The following is a 22,453-nucleotide window of genomic DNA, read 5'->3' as shown; positions in this document are numbered from 1 at the left end:
GCAGAGAGAAGAGAGAGAGACTAGAGAGAGAGAGAGGCGAGAGAGAGAGACAAGCAGAGAGAGAGAGAGAGAGACTGGGGAGAGAGAGAGACTGCAGAGAGAGAGAGAGAGACTGGCGAGAGACGCGAGAGAGAGAGACGAGAGAGAGAGAGACTGAGAGAGAGAGAGAGACTGGCAGAGAGAAGAGAGACTGCAGAGAGAGAGAGAGACTGACGAGAAGAAGAGAGAGACTGGCAGAGAGAGAGAGAGAGGCGAGAGAGGAGAGAGGACCAAGAGAGAGAGAGAGAGACTGGAGAAGAGAAGAGAGAGACTGGGAAGAGAGAGAGAGAGACGGAGAGAGAGAGAGACTGAGAGAGAGAGAGAGAGACTGGCGAGAGAGAGAGAGACTGGGAAAAGATGGAGAGAGAGAGAGAGACTGCAGAGAGAGAGAGAGAGACGGCGAGAGAGAGAGAGAGAGAGACTAGCAGGGAGAGAGAGAGAGAGAGAGAGACTAGAGAGAGAGAGAGAGACTGGAGAGAGAGAGAGACTGGGCGAGAGAGAGAGAGAGAGAGAGACGGGAGAGAGAGAGACTGAGAGAGAGACGAGAGAGAGACTGAGAGAGAGACGGCAGAGAGAGAGACGCGAGAGAGAGAGAGACAAGCAGAGAGAAAGAGAGAAGAGAGAAGAGAGAGAGAGAGAGAGAGAGAGAGAGACTGAGAGAGAGAGAGAGAGACTAGCGAGAGAGAGACAGCGAGAGAGAGACTGAGCGAGAGAGAGAGAGAGACGGAGAGAGAGAGAGAGGAGAGAGAGAGAGACTAAGAGAGAGAGAGACTGAGAGCAGAGAGAGAGAGAGACTGGCAGAGAGAGAGAGAGAGAGAGAGAGAGAGAGACTCAGGAGAGAGAGAGAGAGAGACTGGCGAGAGAGAGAGAGAGAGAGACTGAGAGAAGAGAGAGAACTGGCGAGAGAGAGAGAGAGACGAAAGAGAGAGAGACTGGCGAGAGAGAGAGAGACTGGCGAGTAAGAGAGAAGAGAGAAAGAACAGAGAGAAGAAGAGAGAGAGACTGGCGAGAGAGAGAGAGAGAGAGACTGAGCGAGAGAGAGACTGGCAGAGAGAGACCGCGATAGAGAGACTGGCAGAGAGAGAAGAGAGAGAGAGAGAGAGAGAGAGACTGGCAGAGAGAGAGAAGAGAGAGAGAGACTGGAAGCAGAGAGAGAGAGAGAGACTAGAGAGAGAGACGAGAGAGACTGAGGAGAGAGAGAGAGAGAGAGACTAGAGAGAAGAGCGAGAGAGGAGAGAGAGACTCGGCAGAGAGAGACAAGAGAGAGAGAGAGAGAAAAAGAGAGACGGAGAGAGAGAGAGAGAAAGAGAGAGAGGAGAGAGAGAAGAAGAGAGAATGAAGAGAGAGAGAGAGACGCAGAGAGAGAGAGAGCTGGGAGAGAGAGAGAGAGAGAAAAGAACGGGCGAGAGAGAAGAGAGAGAGAGAGCGAGAAAGAGAAGAAGAAGAGAGAGAGAGATACAGAGAGAGAGAGAAGAGAGAAAAGAGAGAGAGAGAGAAGAGAAGAGAGAGAGAAGAGAAGAGAGAGAGATGGAGAGAGAGAGAGAGAGAGAAGCAGAGAGAAAAGAGAGAGAGAAAAAAAAGAGAGAGAGAGAAAAACAGAAAAAAGAAAGAGATGGAGAGAGAGAGAGAGATGGGAGAGAGAGAGAGAGACTGCAAGAGAGAGAGAGAGAGAGATCAAGCAGAGAGAGAGAGAGAGAGACTAGAGAGAGAGAGAGAGAGAGATCTAAAGCAGAGAGAGAGACGAAGAGAAGGAGAGTGAGAGAGAGGGACGAGAGAGAGAAGAGAGAGAATAGAGAGAGAGAGAGAGATAGAGAGAGAGATGAGAGAGAGACTGAGAGAGAGAGAGAGAGAGAGACTGACAAGAGAGAGAGAGACTGAAGAGAGAGAAGGAGAGACTGAGAGAGAGAAGAGAGAGAAAGAGAAGAAGAAGGGAGAAAGGGGAGACGAGAGAGAGAGAGAGAGAGAGTGAAGAGAGAGAGAGAAGAGAGAAGAGAGAGACGAGAGAGAGAGAGAGAGAGAGAGAGAGAGAGAGAGAGAGAGAAATAGAAAGAGAAGAGAAAGAGAGAAGAGGAGAGAGAGAGAGAGAGGAGAGAGAGAGAGGACTGAGAGAGAGAGAGAGGAGAGAGAGAGAGAGAGGAAGAGAGAGACTGGAGAGAGAGAGGAAGAAGAGAGAAAGAGAGAGAGAGAGACCGGAAGAGGAAGAGAGAGAAAGAGACGAGAGAGAGAGAGACTGGGGAGAGAGAGGAGAGAGAGAGAGACAAAGAGAGAGAGAGAGAGAGATGAGAGAGAGAAGAGAGAGAGAGAAAAAGAGAGAAGAAGAGAGAGAGACTGAGAGAGAGAGATGAGCGGAGAGAGAGAGAGAGAGAGAGAGAGACTGAGAGAGAGAGAGACGGCGAGAGAGAGAGAGAGAGAGAGAGAGACCGCAAGAGAGAGAGACTGGCGAGAGAGAGAGAGAGACTGAGAGAGAGAGAGAGAGAGACTGAGAGAGAGAGAGAGAGACTGGCGAGAGAGAGAGACGAGAGAGACTGAGCAGAGAGAGCAGAGAGAGACCAGGAGAGAGAGAGAGAGACTGGGAGAGAGAGAGACTGCGGAGAGAGAGAGAGAGAGACTGGCAAGAGAGAGAGAGAGAGAGACTACAGAGAGAGAGAGAGAGAGAGAGACTGAGAGAGAGAGAGAGAGAGATGGCGAGAGAGAGAGAGAGACTGGCGAGAGAGAGAGAGAGAGAGAAGAGAGACCGAGAGAGAGAGAGAGACTGGCGAGAGAGAGAGAGAGAGACTGGCGAGAGAGAGAGAGAGAGACTGGCGAGAGAGAGAGAGAGAGGGAGAGAGAGAGAGAGACTGGCGAGAGAGAGAGAGAGAGACTGGCGAGAGAGAGAGAGAGAGACTGGAGAGAGAGAGAGAGACGAGAGAGAGAGAGAGAGAGATGTAGAGAGAGAGAGAGAGAAGCAGAGAGAGAGAGACTGGGAGAGAGAGAGACCGAGAGAGAGAGAAGAGAGAGAGAGAGAGAGACTGAGCGCAGAGAGAGAGAGAGAGACCGGAAGAAGGAGAGAGAGAAGAAGAGAGAGAGAGACTGGCGAGAGAGAGAGAGAGAGAGACTGGCAGAGAGAGAGAGAGACGCGAGAGAGAGAGAGAGAGAGACTGAGAGAGAGAGAGAGACTGAGCAGAGAGAGAGAGAGACTGGCGAGAGAGAGAGAGAGCGAGAGAAGAGAGAGACAGAGAGAGAGAGAGACGCGAGAGAGAGACTGAGAGAGAGAGAGAGAGAGAAGACTCGAGAGAGAGAGAGAGAGAGACTAGGAGAGAGAGAGAGACTGGCGAGAGAGAAGCGAGAGAGAGAGAGCCGCAAAGAGAGAGAGAGAGAGAGAGACTGAGAGCGAGAGAGAGACTGAGCAGAGAGAGAGAGAGAGAGACCAAGCAGAGAGAGAGAGAGAGACTGGCGAGAGAGAGAGAGACTGGCAGAGAGAGAGACAGAGAGAGAGACCCATGAGAGAGAGTGAGCGAGAGAGAGAGACGGCAGAGAGAGAGACTGAGAGAGAGAGAGAGAGAGACTGACGAGAGAGAGAGAGAGAGACTGGCGAGAGAGAGAGAGAGACGGCGAGAGAGAGAGGCAGAGAGAGAGAGAGAGAGACGAGAGAGAGAGAGAGACTGCGAGAGAGAGAGAGAGAGAGAGAGAGAGAGAGAGACTACGAGAGAGAGAGAGAGAGACCAGAGAGAGAGAGAGAGAGAGACTGGCGAGAGAGAGAGAGAGAGAGAGAGAGAGACTGCGAGAGAGAGACTGGCAGAGAGAGAGAGCGAGAGAGAGAGAGAGAGAGAGACTGGCGGAGAGAGAGAGAGAGAGACGAGAGAGAGAGAGAGAGAGAGAGAGAAGAGAGAGAGAGAGAGAGAGACTGAGAAAGAGAGAGAGAGACTGGCAGAGAGAGAGAGAGGAGAGAGAGAGAGACTGAGAGAGAGAGAGAGAGACTGGCAGAGAGAGAGAGAGAGAGAGAGAGACGGCAGAGAGAGAGACTGAGAGAGAGAGAGAGACTGGCGAGAGAGAGAGAGAGAGAGACTAGCGAGAGAGAGAGACTGAGAGAGAGAGAGAGAGACGAGAGAGAGAGAGAGACCGGCGAGAGAGAGAGAGAGACAAGGAGAGAGAGAGACTAGAGAGAGAGAGACGAGAGAGAGAGACTGGAGAGAGAGAGAGAGACTGGCAGAGAGAGAGAGAGAGACTGCGAGAGAGAGAGAGAGAGAGACTGAGAGAGAGAGAGAGACTAGCGAGAGAGAGAGAGAGAGACTGAGCGAAGAGAGAGAGAGAGAGACTGGGAGAGAGAGAGAGACTAGAGCGAGAGAGAGAGAGAGACTAGAGAGAGAGAGAGATCACTGGAAGAGAGAGAGAGAGACCGGCGAGAGAGAGAGAGAGAGAGCGAGAGAGAGAGAAGAGAGAGAGAGACTGGGAGAGAGAGAGAGAGACGGCCAGAGAGAGAGAGAGAGAGACTAAGGAGAGAGAGAGAAGAGAGAGAGAGAAGACGAGAGAGAGACTAGGAGAGACAGGGAGAGAGAGAGACGGCAGAGAGAGACGAGAGAGAGAGCAAAGAGAGAGAGAACAGAGAGAGAGAGAGAGAGACTGGAGAGAGAAGCAGAGAGAGAGAAAAGAGAGAGAGAGACCGAGAGAGAGAGAGAGAGACTGGAGAGAGAGAGAGAGAGAGACTGGGAGAGAGAGAGAGAGAGAGACTAGCAGAGAGAGAGAGAGACTGGGAGAGAGAGAGAGACGCGAAGAGAGAGAGAGAGACTAGAGAGAGAGAGAGAGAGACTGGGAGAGAGAGAGAGAGAGAGACGGCGAGAGAGAGAGAGAGACTAGAGAGAGAGAGAGAGAGACTGGCGAGAGAGAGAGAGAGAGACCGAGCAGAGAGAGAGAGAGACGGCGAGAGAGAGAGAGAGAGAGAGAGACCGAGAGAGAGAGAGAGACCAAGAGAGAGAGACTGAGCAGAGAGAGAGAGAGACTGGAGAGAGAGACGGCAGAGAGAGAGAGAGACGAGAGAGAGAGAGAGAGAGAGAGACCGGCAAGAGAGAGAGAGAGAGACTGGCAGAGAGAGAGAGACTGGCGAGAGAGAGAGAGAGAGACTAGCGAGAGAGAGAGAGAGAGACAGCAGAGAGAGAGAGAGACTGGCGAGAAACAGCGAGAGACGAGAGAGAGACTGGCGAGAGAGAGAGAGAGAGAGAGAGACGAGAGAGAGAGACCGAGAGAGAGAGAGAGAGAGACCGAGCAGAGAGAGAGAGAGAGAGACTAAGCAGAGAGAGAGAGAGAGACGGGCAGAGAGAGAGAGAGACAGAGAGAGAAGCAGAGAGAGAGAGACGCAGAGAGAGAAGAGAGAGAGAGAGAGAGAGAGACTGGAGAGAGAGAGAGAGAGAGAGAGACTAGCGAGAGAGAGAGAGAGAGAGACTGGCAAGAGAGAGAGAGACCGAGCAGAGAGACGCAGAGAGAGACGGAGAGAGAGACTGCGAGAGAGAGAGAGAGAGACTAGCGAGAGAGAGAGAGAGAGAGAGAGAGCAGAGAGAGAGACTACGAGAGAGAGAGAGAGAGAGAGACTGGCGAGAGAGAGACAGCGAGAGAGAGAGAGACTGGCGAGAGAGAGAGAGACTGGCGGAGAGAGAGAGAGAGACGGCGAGAGAGAGAGAGAGAGACGGCGAGAGAGAGAGAGAGACGAGAGAGAGAGAGAGAGAGACTGGCGAGAGAGAGAGAGAGAGACTGGAGAGAGAGAGAGAGAGAGAGACTGGCGAGAGAGAGAGAGAGAGAGACTGGCGAGAGAGAGAGAGAGACTGGCGAGAGAGAGAGAGAGACTGGCGAGAGAGAGAGAGAGAGAGACTGGCGAGAGAGAGAGAGAGAGACCAAGCAGAGAGAGAGAGAGAGAGACGAGAGAGAGAGAGACTGCGAGAGAGAGAGAGACTGGCGAGCGAGAGAGAGACTGGCGAGAGAGAGAGAGAGAGAGAGAGAGGAGAGAGAGAGAGAGAGACTGGCGAGAGAGAGAGAGAGACTGGCGAGAGAGAGAGAGGAGAGAGAGAGAGACTAAGCGAGAGAGAGAGAGAGACTAGCGAGAGAGAGAGAGAGACGCAGAGAGAGAGAGAGAGACTGCGAGAGAGAGAGAGACTGGCGAGAGAGAGAGAGAGACTGGCAAAGAGAGAGAGAGAGAGAGACTGGCGAGAGAGAGAGAGAGACTAGCGAGAGAGAGACTAGAGAGAGAAGAGAGAGAGACTCGAGCGAGAGAGAGAGACTAGCGAGAGAGAGAGAGAGAGACGGCAAGAGAGAGAGAGAGAGAGACTAGCGAGAGAGAGAGAGACAGGCAGAGAGAGAGAGAGAGAGACTAGCGAGAGAGAGAGAGAGACTAGCAGAGAGAGAGAGAGACTGAGCGAGAGAGAGAGAACTAGAGAGAGAGAGAGAGAGAGACTGCAGAGAGAGAGACTAGAGAGAGAGAGACTGAGAGAGAGAGAGAGAGACAGCGAGAGAGAGAGAGAGAGACTGGCGAGAGAGAGAGAGACTGAGAGAGAGAGAGACAGAGAGAGAGAGAGAGAGACGCAGAGAGAGAGAGAGACTAGAGAGAGAGAGAGAGAGAGACTGGCGAGAGAGAGAGACAGAGAGAGAGAGAGAGAGACTGCGCGAGAGAGAGAGAGAGACCGAGAGAGAGACGAGAGAGAGAGACTGAGCGAGAGAGAGAGAGAGACTAGCGAGAGAGAGAGAGAGAGACTGGCGAGAGAGAGAGAGAGAGACTAGCGAGAGAGAGAGAGACTAGGAGAGAGAGAGAGAGACGGCGAGAGAGAGAGAGAGACGCGAGAGAGAGAGACTAGCGAGAGAGAGAGAGAGAGACTGGCGAGAGAGAGAGAAGACGAGAGAGAGAGACTGCGAGAGAGAGAGAGACTGGCGAGAGAGAGAGAGAGAGATGAGAGAGAGAGAGACGGCAAGAGAGAGAGAGAGAGAGAGACTGCGCGCAGAGAGAGAGAGAGACTGGCGAGAGAGAGAGACTGGCGAGAGAGAGAGAGAGAGAGAGAGAGAGAGAGAGAGAGACTGGCGAGAGAGAGAGAGAGAGACTGGCGAGAGAGAGACTGGCGAGAGAGAGACTGGCGAGAGAGAGAGAGAGACTGGCGAGAGAGAGAGAGAGAAGAGAGAGAGAGACAGCAGAGAGAGAGAGAGAGACAGCGAGAGAGAGACTGCGCGAGAGAGAGAGAGAGAGACTGAGCAGAGAGAGGAGAGAAGAGAGAGAGACTGGCGAGAGAGAGAGAGACTGGCGAGAGAGAGAGAGAGACTGAGCGAGAGAGAGACTGGCGAGAGAGAGAGAGAGAGAGACTGGCGAGAGAGAGAGAGAGAGAGAGAGAGAGAGAGAGAGAGAGACTGGCGAGAGAGAGAGACTGGCGAGAGAGAGAGAGACGAGAGAGAGAGAGAGACGAGAGAGAGAGAGAGACTGGCGAGAGAGAGAGAGAGACGGCGAGAGAGAGAGAGAGAGAGAGACCGAGAGAGAGAGAGAGAGAGAGACTAGCGAGAGAGAGAGAGAGAGACGCGAGAGAGAGAGACTGAGCAGAGAGAGAGAGAGACAGAGAGAGAGAGAGAGAGAGACTGGCAGAGAGAGAGAGACTGGCGAGAGAGAGAGAGAGACTGGCGAGAGAGAGAGAGAGACTGGAGAGAGAGAGAGAGAGAGACTGGCAGAGAGAGAGAGAGAGAGACTGGCGAGAGAGAGAGAGAGAGACTGGCGAGAGAGACTGGCGAGAGAGAGAGAGAGAGACTGGCGAGAGAGAGAGAGAGACGGAGAGAGAGAGAGACTGGAGAGAGAGAGAGAGACGAGCGAGAGAGAGAGAGAGACTGCGAGAGAAGAGAAGAGAGAGAGAGAGAGACTGAGCAGAGAGAGAGAGAGAGACTGGCGAGAGAGAGAGAGCAGAGAGAGAGAGAGAGACTGGCAAGAGAGAGAGAGAGAGAGAGAGAGAGAGAGACTGCGAGAGAGAGAGAGAGAGAGAGAGAGACTGAGCAGAGAGAGAGAGAGAGACTCGAGAGAGAGAGACGAGCAGAGAGAGAGAGAGAGAGAGAAGAGAGAGAGAGAGAGAGACAGAGAGAGAGAGAGAGACTAGCAGAAGAGAGAGAGAGAGAGACTGCGAGAGAGAGAGACTGGCGAGAGAGAGAGAGAGAGAGAGAGAGACTGGCGAGAGAGAGACTGGCGAGAGAGAGACTGAGAGAGAGACTGAGCGAGAGAGACTGGCGAGAGAGAGACTGAGAGAGAGAGAGAGAGAGAGAGAGAGACTCGAGAGAGAGAGAGACTGCGAGAGAGAGAGAGAGAGAGACTGGGAGAGAGAGAGGAGAGAGAGAGACTGCAGAGAGAGAGAGAGACTGAGCGAAGAGAGAGACTGGGCGAGAGAGAGAGAGAGAGAGAGACAGGGAGAGAGAGAGAGACTGGCGAGAGAGAGAGACTGGCGAGAGAGAGAGAGACTGGCGAGAGAGAGACTGCGAGAGAGAGAGAGACTGGCGAGAGAGAGAGAGACGGAGAGAGAGAGAGAGAGAAACTGCGAGAGAGCAGAGAGAGAGAGAGAGACTGGCGAGAGAGAGAGAGAGAGAGACTGGCGAGAGAGAGAGAGAGAGAGACTGGCGAGAGAGAGACTGGCGAGAGAGAGACTGGCGAGAGAGAGACTGGCGAGAGAGAGACTGGCGAGAGAGAGACTGGCGAGAGAGAGAGAGAGAGAGAGACCGGCGAGAGAGAGACCGAGAGAGAGAGAGAGAGAGAGAGAGAGAGACTGGCGCGAGAGAGAGAGAGACTGGCGAGAGATTGGCGAGAGAGAGAGAGACTGGCGAGAGAGAGAGAGACTGGCGAGAGAGAGAGACTGGCGAGAGAGAGAGAGAGAGAGAGACTGGCGAGAGAGAGATTCCGGGTGTTCCGGAATTCCAAATAGAGCAGCAGCTGCTGAAAAATGAGCTCCTACAAATATTGAAATTTATATGGTTTTTAGAGTGAAGTACATCGGAAAAAAAACAAAAGAAAACTGCAAGACTGAATAAGAGACAAAACAAGCAACAAACAAAGAAGAAAGGCTTTTGAAAAAGTAACTATTTTTCATAAAATTGTACAGTTATCTTAGCTAGCTGAATTGTTTACCAGTTGCTAAGCTGTTGCTAGGGACTCTCCTGGAAGAAGCTAGCTAGCTAACAAAGAATATCTAGTTAACAGAAGAAAAGAAAGACAAAATAAGACAAAATAAGGACAGAAGACAAAGGACATCAAAGTAAAACAGTCCTCTAAAAGACACAAGAATAATACAAGAATAATACAAGAAACAACGCTTATATTGCAACATTGTGTACAGCGTTGCTATGGAAATTGTTTACCCACCAGGCATCCAGACAGAGAAAGCTAAGAAAAGTTTCAAAGGTTTGATGATGGGACAGAACCATGAATGCCTGTTTGCAGATCTTACCAGTTGCAAAACAAGAACAAATTTAATATTTAATACCAAACGAGGGCACATATGGAAAATAGTTATTTGCAACACTTTCCCTTTCTCAAAAAGAGAGGCATCAGCCAAGGATGTCAGATCAGCATTTTTGAAGAAGCTGACCAGAGCAACACGTATCAAACAGTAAACTTATATAATAATGGAACTGTATTGATACAAGGCAATGATTCAAGCCTCAGGCTTTTGAGAATATGTTTGCTACCCTAAAAGCAGAAGCTGAACTCATCTCAGAAACTGAGGAACAAGTCAAGGAGGGAGATGGAGAAAAGCAGGCCCCAACAGTCTCTGTGACCCAGCAAGAAGCCCTCAATGTCCCTCTACCTACCTCACCTGCAGCAGACAAAGCCAAGGACATGCCTATAACACCAAGAACACCTGCTATGCAACGTTTCCACAACACCCTCTCTCTAGTCGAAGCAGAGGTCATAGAACTCAGAGAGAACAAGCTTCAAGAGGACAACACTGTCCAGAAACTAAAAGAAGAGATGAAACAGTTCAGGGAGGAGAGCAGAGCATCTATTGCTAAATTAGAAAGCAGAATGGACAAACTGAGTCAGACAAATGATGACCTCAGAGACCATCTGAGCACAACAAGAAAGGAGCTAGAGCAGAGAGAGAGGTACATTGACACCCTCAACCAGCAGCTAGTCAATATGTCCTCTGCATCTAGAGAACATGTCCACCAGCCTGGTACAACACAAACAGAACCTGAGACCAGCATGGCCTCCACCACACAGCCTGATGACACTGCACCCGCCTACCAGTCTGCTCCAGTCCAGATCAGCCAACCAGCGTCCCAGTCTGCTCTAGACCAAGTCAGCCTACCTGCTTCCCAGTCTGCTCCAGCACAGTGTGCTCCAGCCCAGGTCAACCTATCAGCCTCTAAGTCTGCAGCCCAGGTCAGCCAACCAGCCACCCAGTCTTCTCCAGCCCAGGTCAGCCAACCAGCCTCCCAGTCTGCTCCAGCCCAGGTCAGAATACCAGTCTCCCAGTCTGCTCCACCCAGACAGTCACCCACAACTGCAATCCTTATTGATTCAAATGGGAAGTTCTTAGTCCAGGAAAGATTATTCCCTAGACACCAGGTGTATAAGTTCTGGTGTCCTACAACTGACAGTGCAATGCAGCTACTCAGTCAGACCAGGATTGACACCCCGACAACATAATCATCCACACTGGCACAAACGACCTTCATGTCAAAGGAGAAAATGTATCTGGGGCAGTGAGAAGCGTAGCAGAACGGGCACAGGCTATGTTCCCAACCACCAATATAGTTGTGTCCACCCTCCTACCAAGAAAAGACTTCCCGGGACAGTTGATCGACAAAATAAAATCAACAGATCACTGTGGACTGTGCCTCACTGCTCAACGTCAGAACGGCTCACCATCCCACTCTGACATGTGAACACTTATACGATAATGTACACCTTGATCAGGACAGTGTCAGAACTTTTGCTAAGGACCTAAAGGATGCAACACTTGGCAGGGACCCACACACCCATCACCCCAGCAGCAGAGCCCCCCTGCCCCACCGTCTGAAACAACAGTACCCCCACCATCCCCAGGAGAGAAGAGCCAGACACGGCTTATTACAGCACAGCTCTACAAGACCGGGCCCAACACAGCATAGATTTACCAGACCAGACCCTCCTCAGGACAGCACGACCAGACGGGGCCCGCCTCAGGACAGCACGACCAGACCCGCCCCATTACAACACAGCTCTACCAGACCCGGCCCATCACAACACAGCTCTACTAGACCCGGCCCATCACAACACAGCTCTACCAGACCCAGCCCATCACAACACAGTTCTACTGGACCCGGTCCATCACAACACAGCACTGACCACTACTCCAGGGTCGGGCAGAACACTGTCCTTCAGAGAAGTACACCACATGATGCAGTCCACACCATGTATCATTCAGATCATCAGCCTACATATGCTGAGGTAACCTCTGGCAAAAGACACCTAGAACTATCAGAGATTGGAGAGGTGCGCCAACTACTGCATCTAATATGCAGACTACTGGGCTAGACAGAGCCTTTAATTCACACACACACACACACACACACACACACACAGGGTTGCAGATTGCATTGCACTTATTTTTTGGGCCATTCTTATTAATTTGTTTACAACTATCCTTTATTTTATTGGCACTGGTATTATAATAATAGTGATGTGTAATGTGTGTGTGTGTGTGTATGTGTATATATATGTATGTATATGTATGTACAGTGGGGAAAAAAAGTATTTAGTCAGCCACCAATTGTGCAAGTTCTCCCACTTAAAAAGATGAGAGAGGCCTGTAATTTTCATCATAGGTACACGTCAACTATGACAGACAAAATGAGAAAAAAAAATCCAGAAAATCACATTGTAGGATTTTTAATGAATTTATTTGCAAATTATGGTGGAAAATAAGTATTTGGTCAATAACAAAAGTTTCTCAATACTTTGTTATATACCCTTTGTTGGCAATGACACAGGTCAAACATTTTCTGTAAGTCTTCACAAGGTTTTCACACACTGTTGCTGGTATTTTGGCGCATTCCTCCATGCAGATCTCCTCTAGAGCAGTGATGTTTTGGGGCTGTCGCTGGGCAACACAGACTTTCAACTCCCTCCAAAGATTTTCTATGGGGTTGAGATCTGGAGACTGGCTAGGCCACCCAGGACCTTGAAATGCTTCTTACGAAGCCACTCCTTCGTTGCCCGGGCAGTGTGTTTGGGATCATTGTCATGCTGAAAGACCCAGCCACATTTCATCTTCAATGCCCTTGCTGATGGAAGGAGGTTTTCACTCAAAATCTCACGATACATGGCCCCATTCATTCTTTCCTTTACACGGATCAGTCGTCCTGGTCCCTTTGCAGAAAAAACAGCCCCAAAGCATGATGTTTCCACCCCCATGCTTCACAGTAGGTATGGTGTTCTTTGGATGCAACTCAGCATTATTTGTCCTCCAAACACGACGAGTTGAGTTTTTACCAAAAAGTTATATTTTGGTTTCATCTGACCATATGACATTCTCCCAATCCTCTTCTGGATCATCCAAATGCACTCTAGCAAACTTCAGACGGGCCTGGACATGTACTGGCTTAAGCAGGGGGGACACGTCTTGCACTGCAGGATTTGAGTCCCTGGCGGCATAGTGTGTTACTGATGGTAGGCTTTGTTACTTTGGTCCCAGCTCTCTGAAGGTCATTCACTAGGTCCCCCCGTGTTGTTCTGGGATTTTTGCTCACCGTTCTTGTGATCATTTTGACCCCACAGGGTGAGATCTTGCGTGGAGCCCCAGATCGAGGGAGATTATCAGTGGTCTTGTATGTCTTCCATTTCCTAATAATTGCTCCCACAGTTGATTTCTTCAAACCAAGCTGCTTACCTATTGCAGATTCAGTCTTCCCAGCCTGGTGCAGGTCTACAATTTAGTTTCTGGTGTCTTTTGACAGCTCTTTGGTCTTGGCCATAGTGGAGTTTGGAGTGTGACTGTTTGAGGTTGTGGACAGGTGTCTTTTATACTGATAACAAGTTCAAACAGGTGCCATTAATACAGGTAACGAGTGGAGGACAGAGGAGCCTCTTAAAGAAGAAGTTACAGGTCTGTGAGAGCCAGAAATCTTGCTTGTTTGTAGGTGACCAAATACTTATTTTCCACCATAATTTGCAAATAAATTCATAAAAAATCCTACAATGTGATTTTCTGGATTTTTTTCCCTCATTTTGTCTGTCATAGTTGACGTGTACCTATGATGAAAATTACAGGCCTCTCATCTTTTTAAGTGGGAGAACTTGCACAATTGGTGGCTGACTAAATACTTTTTTTCCCCACTGTATGTATGTATGTATGTATGTATGTATGTATGTATGTATGTATGTATGTATGTATGTATGTATGTATGTATGTATGTATGTATGTATGTATGTATGTATGTATGTGTATGTATGTGTATATATGTATGTATGTATGTATATATATATATATATATATATATATACACATATATATATATATATATTACTATTATTATTATATATACATATTTTTTCAATGTACTTTACTCAAACCAGTGAATATCACTTATTATAAATGAGTTCATTAACTATCAGCTCTTGGAATATCCAGGGCCTGTACTCTTCACATTTTGGTTATAAAACAACAAATCCAGAATTGATTAAAAACATCAAGGGACAGGACATCATAATCCTACTGGAAACATGGTGTCGTGGAGACATAGATACTCAGTGTCCCTCAGGCTATAGAGAAAGTTTACTACCATCAATCAAACATAAACATGTTAAACGGGGCCGAGACTCAGGTGGAATCATCATTTGGCATAAGCAGGACTTAGCACTGAATGAAATGAAAAAAGGTACTAATCACATTTGGTTAAAACTTAACAAAGGTACAATCTATTGTGACAATGATGTATACATATGTGCAGCTTATGCTCCTCCTTCAGATTCATCATATTATGATGATCAGTTTTTTGACAATCTCCATACAGAAATCATTCAATTTCAGGCAGAGGGTAAAGTGCTTCTTTGTGGAGATTTCAATGCAAGAACAGGTTCTGAACCTGACTACACTGATGCGGGAGGTAACCACCACATATTGGGACACCCCTCCTTGTACAGTAGCCCAATTATAAATAATAGAAACAGTCCTGACCAAATACTGAACAAAAATGGGAAGGAGTTAGTGCATCTCTGTCGAGCCTTAGGCCTGTACATGCTTAATGGTAGAATCAGAGGGGACTCTTTAGGTCGGTTTACTTACTGCTCAGCTCTTGGGACAAGTGTAGTCGATTATGCCATCACTGACATTGACCCCTCCTCCATTAGTGCATTCACTGTCAGACCACAGACACCATTGTCAGATCACAGTCAGATCAACGTGTTTCTGAAGAAATTAACCGGCAATATTCATTCAAAAAAACAGCCGAATAAACTCTACAACATGAACCAATCGTACAGATGGGCTCAAAACAGTGCAGAGAGATTCATTGAAACATTGAACTCAAATGAAATGAACTCTATACAGTTTTTCAATTACTCACAATACCAAAACAATAAAGAAGGTGTCAATTCGGCTACTCAAAACATAAATAACATTTTCCAAAAAGCAGCATCGAAAGCAAATTTGAGAAAACCAAAGAAATGCAACATCAGAAACAAAAAACAAAATGTTTCTGAAAAATGGTTTGATAACGAATGTAAAACAATTAGAAAACACCTAAGACAAATTTCAAATGAAAACATAAGCAGCAAAACAACCCAGATCTACGCTATGAATACTTTGAAACTCTGAAACAGTATAAACATACACTAAAACGCAAGAAATTGAATTATACCAACAAGACACTTGATGAAATTGAAAGTGCAATTGACCAAAATCAGTTCTGGGACATGTGGAACAATTTAAGCATGACAAAGCCACAAGAATTAGCCATACAAGATGAAGGAATTTGGAAAACTTATTTTGATAATCTATACAAAAACATCCCACAAAAAGAATTACAACAGAACCAATTAGAAATTCAAGAAAAATTGAACATCCTTGAATCGGTCATTAAAAACAACCAAAATCCATTAGATTACCCAATAACCCAACAAGAACTAAATGAAAAGCTAAAATCTATAAAATCAAAGAAGGCTTGTGGTCTAGATAACATCAGAAATGAAATGCTGAAAAACAGCACACCTGAGTTGCAAAATGCTGTGCTTAAGTTGTTCAACATAGTTTTATCTTCTGGCTGCTTCCCTGATGTCTGGAACCAGGGGCTCATCTCCCCTATCCACAAATGTGGAGACAAATCAGACCCCAATAATTACAGGGGAATTTGCGTAAACAGCAACTTGGGAAAGGTTTTCTGTAGCATTTTGAATTCAAGAATTCAAACCTTTCTTCAAGAGAAAAAATGTAATAAGTAAATGTCAAATTGGCTTTCTCCCTAACCATCGCACTACTGACCATATATACACCTTACATACACTAATTAATAAACACGTACACCAAAAAAAAGAGGGCAAAATATTTGCTTGCTTTATTGACTTTAAAAAAGCATTTGATTCTATTTGGCATGAAGGGCTATTCTACAAAATTCTCCAAAGTGGGCTTGGTGGTAAGGTGTATGACTTAATAAAATGTATGTACACAGAAAACAAGTGTGCAATAAAAATCAAAAACCAAAGAACAGAATTCTTTTCACAACGTCGAGGTGTGAGACAAGGCTGCAGTTTGAGTCCAAATCTTTTCAACATTTATATCAATGAGTTAGCAGACATGTTAGACCATTCTCCAGCCCCAGGACTTACACTATTTGACACAGAGGTAAAATACCTGCTATATGCTGATGACTTGGTACTTCTATCACCAACCAAAGAAGGTCTTCAACAGAACCTTAACATTCTAGAGCAATATTGCAATAATTGGGCCCTGGCAGTAAATTTCAAAAAAAAAAAATCATGATTTTCCAAAAAAAAAAACAGATGTCAGAAACACAAATATAAATTCACCCTGAACAACACCATAATTGAACACACTAAAAATTACACATACCTTGGTCTGACCATATCTGCATCGGGAAACTTTAATATGGCAGTGAATGCACTCAAAGAAAAAGCCCGCAGAGCATTGTATGCAATAAAAATGAAATTATTCAAAATCAATATCCCAATTAGAATTTGGACCAAAATATTTGACAGTGTAATCCTACCAATAGCTCTTTACGGAAGTGAGGTTTGGGGGCCACTCAATAAACTGGACTTTAAAATATGGGACAAACATCCAATTGAAGCCCTACATGCAGAATTCTGTCGGAATATTCTTAAAGTCCAGAGAAATACACCAACTAATGCATGTAGGGCAGAATTGGGCCGCTTTCCAGTAGTAATAAAAATACAGAAAAGATCATTAAAATTTTGGCTACATCTAAATTCAAGTCCAAATTCAAGTCTGCAATTTAAAGCACTTCAAACCCAAGAGCTGAGCCCAGAAACGAGCCCTCTCAGTCAGCTGGTGTTGGACCTAACCAACCAAGCTGACACCAGCACTGCTTCAAAAGAAAGAATTCTAATGAACAAAATCATGAACCAATCAAAGGACTCATATTTACAACATTGGAAAAACAAAACAAAATCCCAAAGCCGACTAAATTGCTATCTGACCCTAAACAGAGAATATGAATTGGCTGATTATCTCTACTCTGTCAGAGATACGAAGCAGAGACAGATCCTTACCAAGTACAGGCTGAGTGACCACCAATTGGCAATAGAAACCGGCAGACATAAAAAGACATGGCTACCCAAAGAGGAGCGTATATGTGGTCACTGCACGACAGGGGAGGTAGAAACAGAAATGCACTTTCTCCTTTACTGTGATAAATATTCCTCACAAAGACATTCATTATTCACAGAAATGACTAGATTTGTTCCAAATTTTAACTTATTAAACCCAGAGGAAAAACTAAAAATACTCATGGGCGAAGGAGCTATGGCTCCTCTTGCAGCCAAATATGTATTTGCCTGCCATAGCCTGAGGGACACTGAATAATAACATCTGCATAGTAAATAGTAACGTACTTAATATTGTTATTTAGTTATAAGTTAGTTATAGTTTCATTTTCCATATTTAGATTTGTATATTTATACTATTGACTGTTACCATTTTATTGTTGTTATTTATTTATTATTATTTACTACCATTTTTATTATTATTTGTTATTATTTTTTTTTACAATGTATATTGTATACATTGTTGCTTTGGCAATATTGACGCAATGTTTTTCATGCCAATAAAGCAGCTTGAATTGAATTGAATTGAGAGAGACTGGCGAGAGAGACCGAGAGAGAGACTGAGAGAGAGAGAGAGAGAGAGACTGGCGAGAGAGAGACCGAGAGAGAGACTGGCGAGAGAGAGACTGGCGAGAGAGAGAGAGAGAGACTGGCGAGAGAGAGAGAGACTGGCGAGAGAGACTGGCGAGAGAGACCGAGAGAGAGACTGGCGAGAGAGAGAGACTGGCGAGAGAGACCGAGAGAGAGACTGGCGAGAGAGAGAGAGAGAGACTGGCGAGAGAGAGAGAGAGAGAGACTGGCGAGAGAGAGAGAGAGAGAGACTGGCGAGAGAGAGAGAGAGAGAGACTGGCGAGAGAGAGAGAGAGAGAGACTGGCGAGAGAGACGAGAGAGAGACTGGCGAGAGAGAGAGAGAGAGACTGGCGAGAGAGAGAGAGAGAGAGACTGGCGAGGAGAGAGAGAGAGACTGGCGAGAGAGAGAGAGAGAGAGACTGGCGAGAGAGAGAGAGAGAGAGAGACTGGCGAGAGAGAGAGAGAGAGAGACTGCGAGAGAGAGAGAGAGAGAGACTGGCGAGAGAGAGAGAGAGAGAGACGAGAGAGAGAGAGAGACTGGCGAGAGAGAGAGAGAGAGACTGAGCAGAGAGAGAGAGAGAGAGACTGGCGAGAGAGAGAGAGAGAGAGACTGGCGAGAGAGAGAGAGACTGGCGAGAGAGAGAGAGACTGGCGAGAGAGAGACTGAGAGCGGAGAGAGAGAGAGAGAGAGAGAGAGAGAGAGAGAGAGAGACTGGCGAGAGAGAGAGACTGGCGAGAGAGACTGGCGGAGAGAGAGAGAGAGAGAGAGAGAGAGAGAGAGAGAGAGAGAGAGAGAGAGAGAGAGACTGGCTACAGGTCAATAGCCCTAGCCCCAGGCATATTGTAAGGCTATTTCAGTCCTGTCAGGTGTCCAGTAGAAAGCTACAAGCCATGTTAACTCACCGATCAGAGAGAGAGGGACCCAGCAGGGATAGGCATCATAGGACAAAAGAGGAGGAAACTGCATTAGGGACACAACTGGACATTTCACTTCTTCTAACAAAGGTTGGGGTCAATTCCACTTAAACTCAATTAACATAAATTCAGGTCCTAAATTGACAGAATTCTGTCAATCACAACCTGTTAGAATGTGCCTGACTTGGTTAGCTTGAAATAATTTGTGGAAGACTTCAGGAGTATACAATGTGTGTTTGTACTGTATGGACGTGTAATCTGTGAGCCTCACCTCCCCAGGCGTTGTTGTTAGACGGTACAGTGTGTGTGGTCTGGATGGTAGGGTTGAAGGCGGGCTGGACGTTGAATAGGTCGCTGGTGAGGTTTGGCACGCTGGGGAGACAGAGGAGAAAGACGGTCAGCAGAGCAGACCCCTTCAGGCCACACACACAGACAGACAGAGTGAGTTAGAGCAGAGAGGTCCAAACGCTTGGAACACTGCCATTCAGGTATCGACTCCATTTGAACTTGGCTCACATGTCCTATCCACTAATAACCCAACTAATACACTATGAAGTGATTTAGCTAGCTGCCATTTTTAATAAGATACATAGTGTAGTTATACAGAGAAAACAAACTCTGTGAAACATACCCATAGGTCTTAAACACAACGATTATCAGACAGTAGGTCTGCTTACTTATTTGTAACGGATACAACAGATGAGTTGGAGAAGAGTTCTGTGGCCCCACTGCTGCTGTTGGCACTGCCCACTGACTGGGCGCTGGGAGAGACAGTGGGCGTCTGCATGTCAATCACCTTGGCTCCCTCATCCTGTGGGACAGACACACAGAAGTGAAATCTACATGTGAGAAAAGAGAGTACAACAGGATCTGGGTTTTTACATTTGTTTCCTTATTAGCCTACATAGGAGTACATTATGTGAAAGTTAGAACAATTTATAACTTAAGTGTTTATAATATGTAAATGTATAAGCGTTATAATAACTTATACTAATTTATATAAGTATTCATACAGTAATGCATTTACATTGTAATGGTCTATTCAAGAAAGTTATTCTAGAGTGGTAGCAGTGACCCTGTCTGACCTGGAAGCTGTTCTGGTCCTCCTTCTGCTCCATGAGGCTGAGGGAGATGCCAGTGCTGGACAGTGATGATACAGCACTGGATAAGGTGCTGGCTCTGGAGACACCACACAGCGCTTGTCAGGGACCACCATGCACACTAACTGTCACACATAGCACTCTGGGACTAACCACTGGGATCAGAAAAACACTAATAACGTGCCTGACCATGTGCCGTAATTGTATTGCAAAAGACAGGTACTCTAAAGCATACCACAGCAGTAGTGTGACATTTCTGTTGATGTCAAGACATCACATACTAGCTAATGGTGGAGCATGTGTATATTCATCCTCATAGTCTACCAAAGCTTCAGTGAGCGATACATGTGTTGACATGCCTGCTTCAGTGAGTGATAAATGTGTTGACATGCCAGCTTCAGTGTAAATGCCTCCTTGAGACTCGAAGCCTGAAACATAGTGTCAGTGTGTGATACCTGGTGGCTGTGGAGAGCTCCTTGATTTTCCTCCCCTCCAGAGAGGACAGATGCTGCTCCAGGGCTTCCAGGAGGCTGCTTGGGGCCTGATGGAGAAAGGGGGTGGGAGGAATGGAGCAACAATACTTTACTAAGGGAGGACTGCAGTGTGTAGTAAAATTGGGAAAACACACACACACACACACACACACACACACACACAGGTGCAGTGCGCACACATTTTTGCACGCACAGCCACACAGACACACACAGAGAGAGCCAAATGACACATTATCCTAAGCTTATACATGTTCAGTACAGTCTCCATATTTGCAGGTATTTTTACATATCAATATATCTGGTATAATTAGGTTTGGCTTCACGCCAGACATGCACAGATCAGTAGTCTCTCTCATGCAATCAAGTTGACAGGCCTGGGAGGTCATTAGAGTGTATGGGCCTGAGGGGTTCAGAATACATCACACTGACTGTTGGCATACAGAAAGGAGCTTATTCCATGCATATATGCCCCTACACACAGAAATCACAGTCCAATAACGGCCAATTAACCAATGGATTCCATTTTATATACTAATTTGAGTCACTATTCATTCATGAATATATACATTTAATAAATTGTATTTTACAGGTTAGAGGAGACATAATATTAGTGGATGCTACAATTTTGTCATTAGCTTAGTGTCCAATTCAAAAAGGTTTGGAAGCCAAACGAATTAAGTGACAGAAAGGCAAAACATCTGATGGAAATTAGGTAAAACACATTTGGCAAATGAATAGCATCTTTTATAAAGATATCAAGGATGAGCTAATTCATTTTGCTCATGTCATACCCACGTTTCAACTCAAAGCTTGCTTTTCATTACAGAATACAATCTTAACACATGCAGCAACTTGCATACTTCTATACTTATTTTGGGGAAAAGTGAATAATTATAATTCTGGATATCCTTCTTCAGAGAATTCTAGAATATACTAAAAGTTTAAAGTAAAGAGAAAACCATCTACAGCTCAGTAAAGACATGGGCTACTATTTAGTTGAACAGGGATACATAAGGTCTTCATAAGCACTGCAAACATGACATAACAGTTGACAGAAACATTTGTTCATGTTTATTTTTCCCCATGTGGAGGGAAACACCATGAATGTCATTGAAGAAAGCTTCAACTAGTGTTTGTAGCATCACATCTGATGTTATGCAGTGCTTAGGATGGCATTATGTACACTTTGCAAGTAATATTTGCAGAAACCAATTTGGTAGAAACCATTCGCTGCTCTCCCCACAGCTATTTTGATGGGATATCTTTTCAGGAAAAATACATACAATAGTGTTCATTTTGAGGCAACACAAAGTTAAACTGTATGAGAAATCAAGAGCTTGATTCCTCTGTTAAGCTATTCTATTAAGGGATGTCAAACCTTGATGTACAAAAGGCTTATATGGGCAAGCCCCATACACCCATATCTGCTAGGACAGAGGCTGAATTTGCCTGACTTTTCAGTGTCATTTCAAAATCAAACAATGTATTTTGTGGGTTAACTTGATAAAACTGTGATTTAACTAGAAAAAAATACTAAAATCAAGGTAAAGCAAAAAATTATATTCACCAGCACTTGCACCGCCCCCCTGTTATTGAGGGGAAATATACTTTCTATGCCTGTGATATGTGGTTGTCCCACCTAGCTATGTTAAGATGAATGCACTAACTGTAAGTCGCTCTGGATAAGAGCGTCTGCTATATGACTAAAATGTATAAAAGTTAAGTAAAATAAATGATCAGTCTACCTAAAATCTGCAAGACCAGGGAAGTCTTATGTTTTGCACAATCGCCAAAATTAGGAAGGGTAACATATTTGGAACCCATTTTGGAAGTAGCCCCCTCTCTACCCCAGAGAGAGGGAGGTTCATCAGAATGAGAGGGGATTGTGGAAGCCTGTAGGGTGAGTAGGGAATGAAAGCGTTTAGAATGGAGCCACATGGGAGATATTGAGATGAAATGTACCACTGACCTGTGTGAGATCTGGGATGTCACCCTGATCAATTCCAACTTGCTGTGTCACAAAAAAGGAGGGGAGGGGAGGGGGGGGCAAAAACCAAACATAATAAACAAACAAATAAAACCAACAACCACAGAATAAAGGGGTAGGTGTGTGGAGGAGGGAGAAAGAAGAATCAAACCAAATGATCCATTACTCCATGCAGTGACTACAAACAAAACAACAAAAAGACAACAGGGGAATTGACATGCCCACACACAAAGGATCTGAAGACTGGTTTGAAATGAATGTTAACACACTGAAATGCCATTGACAGGTGGGCCGGGTACATTGGGCTGTAATACTCATGTGACTGCAAGGTGAGAAACATCCAAAAAGAAAACACACAACTAATGTTGACTTTGTACGAAAAAAGAATGGGTACAAATGACAAACACGTTGTTAGACAAGTAAATGAATGGGCCCTTAAAGTCAACGTTAGCCAGTTTTTGGATAGAACCCCACCCCCATCACCCCAAACCTTTCTCAAATAGTAACCAAATCAGTAAAGACAGCAAGAAAGCCTTTTAATAAAAGAATGCACGAGAAATTATAAAAAGAGATACTAATTATCTTCGC

The 22,453-nt window shown here is 46.1% G+C and overlaps 1 protein-coding gene across 5 annotated transcripts in view; it reads right to left on the bottom strand.

Moving 5' to 3' along the window:
* Nucleotides 1-22,453, bottom strand: part of LOC121542117 (phosphatidylinositol-binding clathrin assembly protein) — a 42,017-nt gene that overhangs the window by 14,665 nt on the left and 4,899 nt on the right. For 4 of the 5 annotated variants that reach the window (XM_041851588.2, XM_041851589.2, XM_041851590.2 and 1 more), the window contains 5 exons: nt 21,848-21,889; nt 19,840-19,925; nt 19,370-19,463; nt 18,962-19,095; nt 18,556-18,656 (listed from right to left, as the gene is read on the bottom strand). In XM_041851588.2, the coding sequence (XP_041707522.1) occupies nt 18,556-18,656; nt 18,962-19,095; nt 19,370-19,463; nt 19,840-19,925; nt 21,848-21,889 (457 nt within the window). The remainder of the gene's footprint in view (nt 1-18,555; nt 18,657-18,961; nt 19,096-19,369; nt 19,464-19,839; nt 19,926-21,847; nt 21,890-22,453) is intronic. The other variant, XM_041851591.2, reaches the window with a different exon arrangement.

Source organism: Coregonus clupeaformis, chromosome 27, assembly GCF_020615455.1.
Source record: "Coregonus clupeaformis isolate EN_2021a chromosome 27, ASM2061545v1, whole genome shotgun sequence".
Lineage (NCBI taxonomy): Eukaryota > Metazoa > Chordata > Actinopteri > Salmoniformes > Salmonidae > Coregonus > Coregonus clupeaformis.
This window is presented reverse-complemented; position numbering and strand designations above follow the sequence as displayed.